Below are 14,794 nucleotides of genomic sequence, written 5' to 3'. Positions count from 1 at the left end.
GACTCCCTACTTGCTTTCCTTCTTGAAACGTGTTTGGCTTCTTGATCAGATTTAGCTTGTCTGATCTCCTTAATTAGCCATAACATGAGAATTTGAAACCCCCATCAGAATTGATAGGATACTTTGCAGATTCTCCCCCCCCCCTTCATGAGTGGATGGCTAATCCTTACTCACTGATGCAAAATATTAGCACAGACTGCTGTTGGATACCTTACAGGGTGGGCAGTTTTTTAAGGCAGATCAGTATGAGAACACACAGAGCCCCCGTGAGGCTCAGTTTATACATGCCATTAGAAAAACAGGTTTGTATTATATGCTTGACTAATGGTATTTTTGGTGAGGCAGAATTTGTTTGTAGGTTCTTTACACATCCATCCCACCCCAGCATGCTGGAGATGCTTCTCTCTAGTGCTCCCCTGCAGTTGAGTGGCAAGTAACAAACCTCACTGAGAATGCATGTTAACCTGTCTTACTTTGAGAAAAATATTTCGGCAGATTTGGATAACAAAGGATGAACCTATCTTACACGCTATAGCCTACGTTGCAAAATATAAACTTGAAGTTATCAAAGCAGAATATGTGCTTTGCATTTTCAATAACCATTTTGTTTTTTGAGTTCCTTTCCTTAAAAATAAATAAAAAGAAACCTCAAAGGCACCTAAATGCTTTCAACTTTGTTTTTGCTTCTTAAAAACAGATAACCAGGGCTGGTGAATAATTAGAACAGGTTTTAGAGTCGAGGCTTCAGATTACTTCATTTATAACAGCTAAGAGGACTTTGTTTGTTGTAGGTCTTAAAGAGTTAACTACCACATGGGTGTAATGAAATTGTCAGGTTATAGTAATTGCACCAGTAATTTGATATGTTGCTGTTTGAATGAAGCCATGTGTGGAGAGTTTGTTCCTTTTCTCTGCTGAATCTAATCACCCCCACCCAGTTTTACATTTTCCCAACCTGAAGGCTATGAAGGCTAATCGGGATCATTAGACTTAATGGGGAAAGAGCTTTTATCACCTCGTCAAATAAGGCAACTGATTTCCATTATTTGCCTTATTTTGTATGGCTGTATGGGTGCTTATGTACACTTTGCTGTAAAAAAGGAAGGTTTATGCCAAGGATTTTTTCCCCCTGCAATGCTTTTATTGATATTTTGAATCTTGAACTGAATTTTGTTTGGCACCACTTGCACATGTTTTCAATTAGAAGAAGCCAAATAAAAAGTCTTAAATATCCAAGGCTATAGGGATTTTTGAAATTCTCCAACTAAAAGCAAACCCCACGTGATCGTTGCAAAGCCTCTTTACCATGTATGTCACAAATAATTTCAAAACAAAAATTAAACTTTATGTGACTGAGTTCTGTTTTTTTTTTTTTTTTGAATTCTCAATAAACTCTTTAGAGACAACTCTCTTGGCAGTAGTAAAGTCATTTTTCAAAAAAATCAGTTTGATTTTTTTCATGTAGAGTCTTTAAATTATTAAAAGAATAAACATATTATTGGAAAGAAAAGTGCAGTCTATATGTAAAGAATAGTTTATTTGTGTTACCAGGGAAGTGACTCAGTAAAGATTTCTAGCTCTTCTTTATAAGTACCAACTCGTTAAGCAGAAGCAATTGACATGCATCACTGTTGAAGTGGCTGATGTTGCTTAACTAGTCTAATGGGAGTAAGCTGTGCCCATGGATTGATTTTTTTGGAGGATAAACTAGATTTGTTTGGTTATTTGAAGTTTGTAGTACTTTTTCAGCTATAACTAGTGCAAATATTTTTTTTTTTTGGTTAAGATAAATGCAGATCAGTGGGAGCTATTTCATTACTGAATAGTTATATGCTCTTAAAATGATTCTCTTAAATGCCACTTTCCAGTTTTGTAAACACTGTGCATAAGCCTTCCTCCCTGCTTGGTTCTCTGACTTTTGCATTCCCTTTCTTCCCTTTCCTCCAGTTCTCTCTCCACTTGTACAAATATTATCAGCTGATTCTTTTAACTTCTTTTAACTCCAAGCAGTCCTGCTATGTAGCCTCAGTTGTGTCTCGTGCCATGGTCTTGGCTTGCCTGCAACCCTCCTGTTACTTCCAGTTTTTATTTATTTATGCTGAGTACAGGATAAATTTTAAAATCACATCTAAGGACGTCATAAGATGGTTGTTAGGTGCAAAAAAAGGTATGCTATCAGAATATAGTGGATAACAACAGACAAATAACTTCTGGTTAAAATGGAATAGGAACTCAAGTAGAATTTATAACTAGCTTTTATCTGTAGGAAAAAATCGAAAATAACCTCCTGTGTCAATCTCATTGGAAATTATTACAAAGTAATGTCATCCTGGCATTTGATACCATAGAGGCTGAAGCAAATCTGTCCTACTACATCCTCAGGCTATTAGTATAGATTACACATACAGTGGTGCCTCGCAAGACGAAAAGAATCCGTTCTGTGATTCTCTTCGTCTAGCGGTTTTTTCGTCTTGGGAAGCAAGCCCATTGACGGATTAGCGAATTAGCGCTATTAACGCTATTAGCGGCTTTTACTGGCTTTTAGCGGCTTAGCGGCTTAGAAAAAGGGGGGGAGGGGAAAAGAACCGCAGGAACTCGCAAGACATTTTCGGCTTGCGAAGCAAGCCCATAGGAGATTCATTTTGCGAAGCACCTCCAAAACGGAAAACTCTTTCATCTAGAGAGTTTTCTGTCTTGCGAGGCATTCATCTTGCGGGGCACCACTGTATGTGGTATATAAAGAATAATGTTCATAGTTTTATTTCAGTTTTTATTTACTTTAGATTCATCACTTATTGATGGCTGTTTCTTGACTCATAAAGTTGAGATAGACACAACCTTTTTGCAAATGCATATAGCCCCTTCACATGTGCCACGAGTAAACCAGGAAGTTTTTAATTAATCAAGTTTTCCATCTCATATGAACCAGAAAACTGGTTACTACCTTCAAGAAAAGCCAGGATTGTAAACCATGGTTTGAAGTTGGTTTAATAAACTGGCTTGTTGAGAAGCTAATAACTACATAGTTTTCTGGCTCAAACAAAATTGGAAAGTATTGTACATTAGACACTACCTAGTTTAATTGTGCTTTTCCACAAAGGGGCTTTTATGTGGTCAAAAGGCTCGTGTGTATCTTGGCATATTAAGCTGAGCTATGATGATCCAAATGTGGCCAGTGTCTTTGGATTCATTGAAGGTGGTAGCTTCAGCTCAAGTAACTGAATTAATATATTAATAATGTCCTTTTGTAAAGTACTATGCATAGTAGTTATGTTATATAAACAACAGTAATCAAAATGTGAATTCGTTTTAGTTTTAAAACTCCTATATCCATTGCATCTGTTTTAAATAGCAGAAATGAAGCATGGCTGCTCAGAAGCTAAAAATATTTCAGCCGTGGATGTTTTTATCATATTGTTCTGCAGAATTATTAAATGAATCCTTTCTAATCCAGTTTTGTTGAAAAGATTCCCGTAAATGCTAAAAGATTGATGTGATGGAGTGAAGGTGAATTAGATTATTGTCTTGGACAAGAAGGGTTTCTTAAGTTGCAAGAGGAGGGGAGGACCCAGTGTGCTTAACATTTATTGATTTATTTCAAACATGTATACCCCATTTTTCCTCCAGAGAGCTTACCTCAAGCAGTTCTAATTTAATGAGCATAATCCAGTTGAATATAGTTTATAGTTCTCCAACAAAGCTTTTGTTTGTAATTTTTTATAACTTAGGGCTGGCTCCCTATATAAATTTTCTTCACATGCATGATCTTATTCTCATCATCCTGTGAAAGTATACTTTTCAGCATATCTCTACATTGCAGCTAGTTATCCACATCTTTTAAAGATGAAGAACCAGTGAGCAGAATCTGTTCTGTTGGATTCTGTTTACTCATTTGTCTGTTTATTCATTTTATGGCTAATCTGTTTCAGTGTCACTCATAACTCTGCTAAGAAACGTTAACCCCCTTATTTCCAGGCTTGACATTTGAGGCCAGTAGACTTCAATATAAGGAAACCTGCAAGGCAATGAAAGCAAGATTTGGTGGTTGTTAGTTAATAAATATTAACGTAACATGTGAATATATTGTAATCTGTTTTGGAAATAGCTCCATAGAAATCTCTTGAAATCTCTTATTTCTACACCTAAAACTTTCAGATTTCCACCTGTCATTTTGTTTGGCTTTGGTGAATGGGGCAGATAGCTAAGAAAGGCCTAATTCACTGAGCTGAGTCTTACTTTTAACTCCGTTTTACGTTACTCAGTGTATTTGCTTGCTTGAATTTCATATTGGTTCTCATTGTTAATGATAATGTTACAGTTTTATAAACTGATTAATTTTTGCAGTTGAATTTATGCTGGTCTATCCCCTCTAGGCAGAAAATCTACCTAATGGTCCAGATTGTGGCTATGGTTCTTTCCACCAGCAGTATTGGTTTGATGGAAAGATAATTGCTGTGGGTGTCATTGACATCCTTCCAAAGTCTGTGTCATCTGTGTATCTCTACTATGATCCTGATTATTCTTCCCTATCTTTAGGCGTATACTCTGCACTAAGGTAAGGAAGTATTTTTTTCATTATGTAGTAGTCATTTAAAGGTCTATTGGCATTTTAAAGCATAGAATGAAAAATGAAAACCAAAGTCTTACATGAAAGGCCTGCTTAGCTTTATTATATTTTAATATTTTTAGAGTAAGAAAAACATTTACTTCATAGGTTCTAATTTAATTGGTCTGAGTATTTAAATTAGGTTGACATCAGTGTTTAAAGCAAAGTGTTTAATCTGCTTTGGAAGATGGAAGAAAGAAGTGAAACTTGTGGCCAGATCAGCTGTGTGGTACAGCTTTTGCTGTATTGGGCCATTTCAAACGACTGTTCTGTTGCTGTTTTGCTTCCCTTTCTCACAGATCCAAAACCAGGTCATCATCACTCAGTTTTGTATTCACATAATAATGTTGTGCGTTTGTTTGCATGAAGGACCATTCCCACAAGTGACTCCCTTAAATGCAGAGAGTGGCTTCGTTTCTTTGTTTTTTCAGTTGGAACTGACCAGTGTGGTGTCAATCCCACACTTTCACATCTGCTTGCCTACAAATGGAATGCTTTTCCCTCACAGGAGCGCTGCCAATAGTGATGTTTTTAGTTTCCTATTCCTTGATAATATGCTGATTTAGCAGTGTTTTGGGTTGCCTGAAGTACTTTCACTATATATAATAAACTGTAAAGGTGGAGTGTGGAACCCCTGGCTCTTCAGCTTATGTTGGACTGCAACACTAACTGCCTCAGCCAGCGTGAAGGAAGCTGTAGTTCAGCATGTGGCAGACACACTGGCTGCCCTTGCCTATAGATCAGACATGGCCAAACTTGGTCCTCCAGCTCTATTCTGGGACTACAACTCCCATCATCCCTAGCTAACAGGACCGGTGGTCAGGGATGATGGGAATTGTAGTCCTAAAACAACTGGAGGGCCAAGTTTGGCCATGCCTGCTATACAGTACGTAAGGTGACACCTAGACAAGCTTACTTAAACGCATATGAAAAGAACTGTCTTCAAGGGTGAAGTAAAGTGGGATAACCAATATCTTGAAGTCCACAGATTTCCCCATCCCTGGTGTAAAGTTGGTTAGGTTCTGTCTGCTTTCACGAGTCAGGCTGCCAGCTTCTTAAACCTGGAGTAAATATGAACTCCCTCCAGGAGTTGAAGGCTTAATGTGAAGTTACTAAAGTAACTTAAGTTACCTAAGTTAACAGAAGGCTAGGAATAGAGAGCCCTTAAGAAGCTGCGAAGGAACTTGATACTATGCAGGCAGTTACCAATTTTATTCAGGGATGTTTGGAAAAGCCTTGCCTGAGCTTGGTGGCATTATTAGTTCGAATCCTATTTTAAAATATTGCTTAAACATATTTAAATGGGTGGGCCCCTTCAGAAAAACCCACGGTCTAAGAACCCAATCCATTAGACCAGGGGTCAGCAAACTTTTTCAGTAGGGGGCCAGTCCACTGTCCCTCAGACCTTGGGCAGGGGGGGCGGACTATATTTTGGAAAAAAATAATAATGAACAAATTCCTATGCCTCACAAATAACCCAGAGATGCATTTTAAATAAGAGGACACATTCTACTCATGTAAAAACACACTGATTCCTGGGCCGTCCGCTGGCCGGATTTAGAAGGCAATTGGGCCGGATCCGACCCTCAGACCTTAGTTTGCCTACCCATGCATTAGACAAATGATGAAGTGGTATGTTGTAACTTCTAGTTCTGGAAAAGCAACCAAAAGGACAAAGATAATATATATTAATAAAGGAATTTGTTTGAGTGGTTTTACTCTCAAAATGAAATTTCACGCATAAGTCAACATGCATAATGCTACCTGAAGTCATTAAGGCAAATATTAATGACTGCAAATTATGGACTTTGTGCTTTTCAGGTCTTTGTAGATGTTTCTTTGGGATTTATTTATTTATTTGCCTACAATGAGTGGGTTGTCATATTTGCTTGAATAATGGGCACATTGGCTACCCTTGTATATATATCTTGTGTCATTCAGGCAGGCTTACTTAAACTTTGGTTTTAGTTGTCTGTCTTTTTTTCCTTAGCAGTTAGAATGCCCCCCCCCCCAAATCTAGGATACCACAGTGGCTCAGCCACTACCTGCAAGAGGAATTGCAGACCATTAGCAACAGACCATTTTTAGTCCTCATCTACCACCTACTTTGTTGAAACACTTCAAACAAAAGCTGAGGCTGGAAGGCCAAGTAGGAGTACTGCTGGCTAGAACAAAATGAGGAGAAATTGGCAGCTGTGCATTCTTCACACACATCACTTAGAGTGTTGTCTCAAGTTAGATGAAAGCAACTGTCTCCAAGTGATGTAAAGCTGCAGAACCACCGCTCGCCTCTTGCTGGCTCAAGACTGAATAAGAAGAAAGCTAAAATACTGTAATTTTTCTTTCAAATAAATAAATGGGACGAGCACAGAAGACAGCACTCGCCAAATATGGAAAATAGCACTTGCTGCATATTTGCATGTAAATTACTCAAACTCACTGCAAGCTTCCTGAAACTTGTTGATTTTAAAATTCTCTGAAGTCTGCATGTACTGTCTTAGCCCGCTGAATACAATGACTGGGCCAGACTTCTATAGAACATCAGTGCATGAATATTAATAGGAAACCTGTTAAAAGGGTGCCTTTAATCACTTGCAATTTGAATTTCAGATTAGCTTCTTGGCAGGACAAAATGCAAAATTGGCTTTCTTAAGTAGAAGAGTTTGTGGTTTTGTTGGGTTCTTATACGGAACTGTCTCTGCATTTATTATTCCCATTCTTTACTTAAATGTAATCATCCCTTTAACATAAGCCAAAATTTAGGTCATTCCATTTTATTTCACGTTTGCTGTATTATAAGAGCTCCTTGCATCTGTGAACACATCTATCTGGTATTATCTTTTTATCCATTCAGAATGATTGCTTCTTTTACAGGGAAATTGCTTTTACTAGGCAACTTCATGAAAAGGCCTCTGACCTATGCTATTACTACATGGGGTTTTACATTCATTCATGCCCTAAAATGAGATATAAGGTAAGGCTAAAGTTACTTTATTAATGCGTCTGAATTTAGTCTGGTGTTTGATGTGACTGTTCTGTATGACTTCTCCCTGCTTTGGCTTGGCCAAAATGGAGCTGGCTTCTGTTCAGTTTTCTTTCAAGTGTCTAGAGTATTTTATATTCCTATCTGCATAAGATTTACTGGCTGGTATCCAATGAATTGGGCAACTAGTTCTACATGCCAAGAAGACTATGGGCTAGGGTTTCACAAACAGTGGCCCCCATGCCACCAGCAAACCACATTTAAAACTGAGAGGACTTTCAAAGCAGTTTGCGACTTTGAGCAAAGATCTTCTGTTCAAAGGAAAGAAAACCAGAAATTCCACTGAGTATGCCAAAACCCTTGGGCATCCCTAAAGTCATTCTTTGGATACCAGCCATTTTGTTCAAGGTTGGTAAAAAAAAAACTTATTTAGTATGTTTTTAATGATTTGAAATCATATAACGTCTATAGACTATCTTTGGGTTTTGTTGAACGCCTTACAGTTTGGTTTCTTTAATTAGTTTGGTGTAAAGAAATACAGTGATACCTCTGGTTGCGTACTTAATTCGTTCCAGAGGTCCGTTCTTAACTTGAAACTGTTCTTAACCTGAAGCACCACTTTAGCTAATGGAGTCTCCCGCTGCTGCTGCGCCGCTGCCGCACGATTTCTGTTCTCATCCTGAAGCAAAGTTCTTAACCCGAGATACTATTTTTGGGTTAGCGGAGTCTGTAACCTGAAGCGGATGTAACCCGAGGTACCACTGTAAATGAACCACCATACCAGTGTTCATCAGATGACTAGGTATAGAGCTTACTTATTGGCTCAATGCTTAGAAGAAAAATGTAAAGAAGTAATACCAAATACAAATTTTGGGTTTGATTACTAGTTTTATGTCACCATATAAAGGAATGTGTTAATTGAGGATGTCTTGTTCTCTGGGTTATGGCTTGGAGTTCCCATTTTTTATAATAAAAAAGGGGGGTGGGGAGGAAATCTCATATTCTAACAATGCTTATGTGCACTGTGCTCAGTGGAATTTGCTCTCCAGTAAATGTTTCTTTATGATTGCAGTCCAGATGTTCATACTATCTGCAAATATAGATATGGAAATCTGTATATAGATATGTATATAACAGAATATCAAGCATACAGTAGAAAAGCAGGCCACAGAATTGGGAGACCAGGTCACTAAGATATTTTTGCAAAGCACGGAGGGGTCAGCTCAGCAGAGGAATGTATGCATCACATGCATTAAACCCTGATTTTGCACCTCCAAGGATCACCTCTGGCATGGGAAAGATCTCTTATCTTGAGCTGTGTTGCCAATCTGCATGTGCAATATTCAGCTAGAAGGTTTGTTGGCCTGAATTGGTAAGAGAGGCTTCTTACAGCCCGATAAAGAGGCTTGTGGGCCATCTTTCCATTTTGCTCTGGCAAGTGTATTTATTGGGCCAGAAGTAATGCCTCCAGCACTGCTTTTTTCCCTTTTCTGGACAACAGTGCTTCCTGAGTAATTCACTTGGGGAACAGAGCTGCTTTGGTAGAAACAACAAACAAACAAACCAGAACACAAGAAGTGGCTCCCAAGCTGGCAGATGCCGTTCCCAGTGTGAAAGGGCTGAGGTGTCTCAGAGGCTTTCCCTTTTGTAACGTCCTTTTCTTTTGCAGTGTAAAAAGTTTATTCCCGTTTCAGCCTGTGCAAGGCTTGAATACTCCCTCGCTATTGCCGTGTTAATGGTGACCTTACTGCCTACCGCAGCCATTCCCTAGATTTTCAAGGTGCTTCATTAAAAAAATAAAAATGTGTGTGTTGCAAATTTATATAGAGAAACCAGGCTTTTTAAACACACTCACACTATCAGCTACCTAATAGCATTCAAATTATGTTGTTCACCTAGCCATTGTTTAGGAACACACATTGGAAACAGTTTGCTGCATGGAATGGTTCTAAATTTGAAAAATACGAAATGGTGCCTTTAACTGAGGCTGCTTAACTGGCTTCTCCATAGTGCACAGTGCTGCTGGTTACTGAGATGGGAAGTGGGGAGGCAGCAGAGATCAATGCAGTGTGGACTCAGCAGCACCCATCTGACTCTCCTGTTTATGTGCCCATGCTGAACCCCTTGCTTCAGTAACCAGCACCAATGTGCAGTCTTGAGAAGCCAGGTAAGCAGTGCAGCCCTGCCTCTGCCACCTCACCAGCCTCTGCTCGTGCTCTCTGTCTCTGTTCTTAGATTCTAGAAGGAATGGGAAGATATGAATCTTCAAGGCAGATTTGCCAAGAATATGGTTTGGGAGAGAGTATGCATTTGATAACTTCCCCATCAAGATATTCTGTTGCCTGAGGCATCAACTCTAAATGCATTTACAGATTTAAATGTATACATCATAAATCTGCCACCATCGTGTTGAACGCCAATTCCTCTCCCAGTCCAGTAGTCCATATACTGCTGTTACACAGCATGCTACCCAAAGCACTGATCTTGCCACTTGCTCTTTTCATTTGCATGTCAAGCAAGGCAATTAAGCCCCAAGTCTGCCTCTTCTCCACATTTGCTGGCTAAAGCATCCTGTCTTGCCTTCTTTTTATGAAAAGACTGGCTCCTGATAAGAAGTAATATTGCTTCCTCAGTCAGATAGTATCTGTGAATCAAGGTTGCAACTATGGTTGCAGCTTTAACATCTAAATGTGTTGGGAAAATCAGTTGCCTTGAAGTACAAATGGAAGCACTACTTTTGCCAGTAACTTCTTTCAAAATAAGGATGGCTGGTTCATGTTCAAGAACGATCGCTGCTTGGGGGCAGAATTATTTTTGCAAATCTTTTATGTTTCTTATGCCACTTTGGAAAAGCTGCAAATGTGCTGCCTGCCCCCTGCATATGAATAGATAAACCTCAAACTTTAATAGATTGATGAGGGAAAAATCACTGATGACAGTTGATCTTTGGGTCTAGAGTACTTTTCCCCACCCTGACTTGTAATTTTCATATCCTTTGATCCTGTTATTTTAAATTATATATTCCTGTGTAAAGATTTTTTTATTGGTTTGGCTAGGAAAGCTTCCTTCCAGCCTAAATTGAGCTTCTCACCAGTTACTAAAGTGCAGTGGTGTTTCGAAATGTGCTTCCATCTGCTGAGCAAGACAGAATATTGCCCTGACAAAATGCATTTTTAGTGGTTACCTGGCTTTTCCATCTAAAAATGTGATACTCTTTCCATAAATGCTACAAAGATGTGCTGATCCAGCTTTTGGCAGAAAGTGTGAAATACAGTCTTCCTAAATTGGCCTTCCTTGGAACTACAGAGAGCACTTATGGTGGTAAAGTGTTTGTAAGGAATTGAATGACTCAAAAGAGATTTCAACCCTAGAAGTTAAACATGCAACTCAGTAACAAACTCCAAGGAAGTTCAGCTTAATTCCATACATATAGGAAGCTCCCTTATACCTGGTCAAACTGTCTGTATAGCCCTATGCTGTGTATTCTGCTTAGAAGTAACACTCCTATAACACTCATACCCATCAGTCCTTTTTCTCAAATGTAAGCAGATTTTAAATGGTAGATATGGCCTCCAAAGCCAGTTCTTCTGAGCCTGGCCCAGGGATGAAATTTTTTGTTCAAGATTCATTCCTTTTGCTCTTTATATTTTCTCTCACTAATACATTCAGCTGGAAAATACAAACTAGTATACAACCTTCCCTTCCAGCAATGATTTATGTTATTCTTCATCACCTTGACTTGTCTAAAAGAGATATAAAAATAATGGTGATAAAGAGACCTATTTGATTTAGCAGGAGAACATAGAACCAAAGAATTGTAGAGTTGGAAGGTATCCTGAGGCTCATCTCTTCCATCTAGTGCAATGCAGGAATCTCAACTCAAGCATCCATGACAGATGGCTATCCAACCTCTGCTTAAGAACCTCCAAGGAAGGAGAGTCCACCACCTCTTATAGAAGGTGGTTCCACTTTCGGAACAGCTCTTACTGTTAGAAAGTTCTTCCTGATGTTTAGTCAGAATCTCCTTTCTTGTAGCTTGAATCCATTGGTTCGGGTCTTAGTCTCTGGAGCAGGAAAACAAGCTTGCTCCATCTTCCATGTGACAGCCCTTTAGATATTTGAAGATGGTTATCATACATCTTCTCAGTCTCCTCTTCACCAGACTAAACATGCCCAACTTCCTCAATCATTCCTTGATCATGTTGGTTGCCTTCCTCTGCACACGTTCTGGCTTGCCAATATCCTTCATAAACAATTCCACTTAATACTGTGCATAGAATTGAACAGGCCAGGATTGTCTGAAGGCTAAGCATTCCATTACTTTAATTGGACTTTGGAAGACTACTGCTACTGGCTGACAGTTAATGTCATTTCTTTATTACTCGCTGGCTTTCACATAAGGATGAGGCATGGATGTCTAGTAGTCAGGAAAAGCATCTTTGATATCTGTAGATGGCAGATTGCCAACCTGAAAGCGCCCAGTGTGTTTAATTTACACATGCACTATGCATTTATGTATTTATACATGCACTATGACACCGTACTGGTAATTTCAATGTATCTTGCATTATAATTAACTTCCCAGTAAGGGGATGATCTGGTGGAAAAGATTCCCATGATTGGCTCCACCCTCTCAGTTGTGATATTGTTGTACATATTGCAAACATGGGATCAGAACACTGAGACTTAAGGTTTATAGCAGTGTGTGTCAAGGCTTTGTGTCTGGTTCTTATATAGTTTGCTCTTTCTCTTTAGCTTGGTTGAGTACTTTCCTGTAAGAAAGCAAAAATAAAAAATCGTATACAATGAACTATAGCCCAAACTTAAGTTCCCATGCTTTTTATTCCAAAGTTGTTCTGTCCCTTTACTATCAAAGGTACTATCGGACAGCTCCTGCTTTATATTCTTTTGACTGGAAAATATATGGTTGTATGTGAACACCTTTTTGTTTTGTCCTTCATTAACCTTAAGCTTTTATATGAGTTGTCAAAAGATACTCATTTTGTTTTTTAAGCTCAGCTTCCTTGCCCTGTGGCATTTCTCAGGCTCTCTTGGCATGCACATTTTCATGCAAATTAGTTTCAATTTAAGCCCACAATGTCTTTACTTTGGCCAGCTGTCTGCTTTCTCAAAAACTTTTCCGTTGAGTCCGCAAATTTTAAAGAAGGTATACTTTGAAGTGTACAGTCGAACTAATAGCTTCTGAAAAAAATGTTAATATCTCAGAATGTTTTAAAACTCTAGAGAATCTTCTATTACGTGAACAAGGTGTTTTAGTGGAAACTTCTTCCAGATTTGCATAAAAGCCGCAGGAAATGTAATTATTTCAGTTGGTCCATTTCACTCTCCTGACATGGCTTGATATCAGATGGAGAGAGAATAGTAGAAAGGATTCCAAAATGTCAGAATAGAAACAAGAGGCCAATTCATCTGTGATTAATCATTACGCTAAATACCTCTGATAGGCTGTGGTCATAAGCAGAAGGTATTTATTGTGCAGTGCTTGAGAAAAAGTTTTCTGTGGTTAGGTTTTGAGGGATTCAGCAGCATTGAAAAATGGTACAGTAGTAGTCTGCAACTCCACATCCGCAAAGTCAAGCTTTGGCAGCCTAAATCCCCTGAGCTCTGGCTTTTTCACAGTTCCCTGGCTGTGGAATTTAGTTAACCTTTTTCAGTAAACTTGGCTTTGCTGCCTAAGCAGAAATGGAAAACCACAGCAGAGCAAAAGCCCAACAGGATGTTGTTTAGCCACATTCTCTTCTGAGCCTGCCACTATAACACTGAAAGGATTGCAGATTTCTTGCCAACCCCACACACAACGCAGCTGGCACTTCGCATCTTCCTGATGGATACTTTATTAGCCTCATTGTATTTTAGCTGATTTCAGATGACAGTCTGCTATTTGCTAAAGTAGTGATACTTATCGACAATGCCAAGGACCTATGATAGAGGCTTATATAGAACTGACAGCTTTCTTTTGTGGTTGGTTGATATTTGTGGCATAATTCAAAATGTGTTGGAGCTAGTTTAAATTTCTTAGTGAGCAGAAGCAAACCCTTATGAGACTACTCTAGAAGGAGGTTGTGGTGATGTGACATGATCCTGATTGATGACTTAATCTAGGGAAGTGTTTCTCTTCTCAGAAAGTTAGGGCTGAAAGTTAGGGCTACAGCAACTGGGTTTAACTTGTGTATTTTTCCTCCTCAATCTGGGTCCATAAGGACCATTTTAAAAATAAAAAAGTAATATTTGAAACAAAATCAGTACAGTGGTACCTCGGGTTAAGTACTTAATTCGTTCCAGAGGTCCATACTTATTATTTATAAGATACTAGCCTGGTTCACACATTGCTGACAGTCAAACCTAGATGGTTCAGTAAAGACAGTAGCTTACTTTCTAAACTTTCCCAAACTCCCGCAAGGAGCTCACAGTTGCTTTACTCATGCCTGGTCCTTTACTGCTGAGCTTGAGCTAAGCCAAGCTTTGGCTTAGTGCATCATCCAAACCCAGGTTTGTGGTTAAGTTCTCTCCAAACTAGCAATGAGCTGTCACTAAGAACAAACTTTAGTTTTGGAGGGAGTTGTCAACGAGGTGGGTTTGCATGGTACACGAAGATATACATTGGTTTAGCTCAGGGCAGCAGCAAAATGACTAGGGAGGTGTGAAGTAACTGTGATCTCTTCTCCAGGAAACTGCACATTTGTTCTAGGTCAAGGTTTGGCTTGCCAGTGGTGTGCTCACCAGACCACTGTCTTTATTGACCTATCTAGATTAAGCTGCTTCATTATGGATGCTTCAAATAGATGGAATGACAAGTAGCAATACAGTGGTGCCTCGCAAGATGAAATTAATCCGTTCCGCGAGTCTCTTCGTCTTGCGGTTTTTTCATCTTGTGAAGCACGGCTCTTAGCGGCGCTTAGCGGCTTTAAGAAAAAGGAAATGAACTCGCAAGAACTCGCAAGACGTTTCGTCTTGCGAAGCAAGCCCATAGGGAAATTCGTCTTGCGGAACGACTCAAAAAACGGAAAACTCTTTCGTCTTGTGCGTTTTTCGTCTTGCGAGGCATTCGTCTTGCGAGGTACCACTGTAGTCACATTGATATAAGGCAGTTGATTTCTAGATGCTCTTCTATCACCATGTCTTCAGGTAATCAGTGTGTCAATAAATGCAGAACATATAATGCGGAGTACTTCGGTTTTTTATAT

The 14,794-nt window shown here is 39.1% G+C and overlaps 1 protein-coding gene across 10 annotated transcripts in view; it reads left to right on the top strand.

The window, feature by feature from the left end:
- ATE1 (arginyltransferase 1) overlaps positions 1 to 14,794 on the top strand; it is a 73,051-nt gene that overhangs the window by 29,516 nt on the left and 28,741 nt on the right. For 9 of the 10 annotated variants that reach the window (XR_014219879.1, XM_082222777.1, XM_082222772.1 and 6 more), the window contains 2 exons: positions 4,374 to 4,555; positions 7,481 to 7,580. The exons of the other annotated variant lie outside the window; for it this stretch is intronic. Coding sequence is in view for 8 of the 9 variants with exons in the window: in XM_082222777.1 (XP_082078903.1) it covers positions 4,374 to 4,555; positions 7,481 to 7,580 (282 nt within the window). In the remaining variant the exon portion in view is untranslated. The remainder of the gene's footprint in view (positions 1 to 4,373; positions 4,556 to 7,480; positions 7,581 to 14,794) is intronic. 10 annotated transcript variants of the gene reach the window in all.

Source organism: Podarcis vaucheri (assembly GCF_965113315.1).
Source record: "Podarcis vaucheri genome assembly, chromosome: 5".
Lineage (NCBI taxonomy): Eukaryota > Metazoa > Chordata > Lepidosauria > Squamata > Lacertidae > Podarcis > Podarcis vaucheri.
This window is presented reverse-complemented; position numbering and strand designations above follow the sequence as displayed.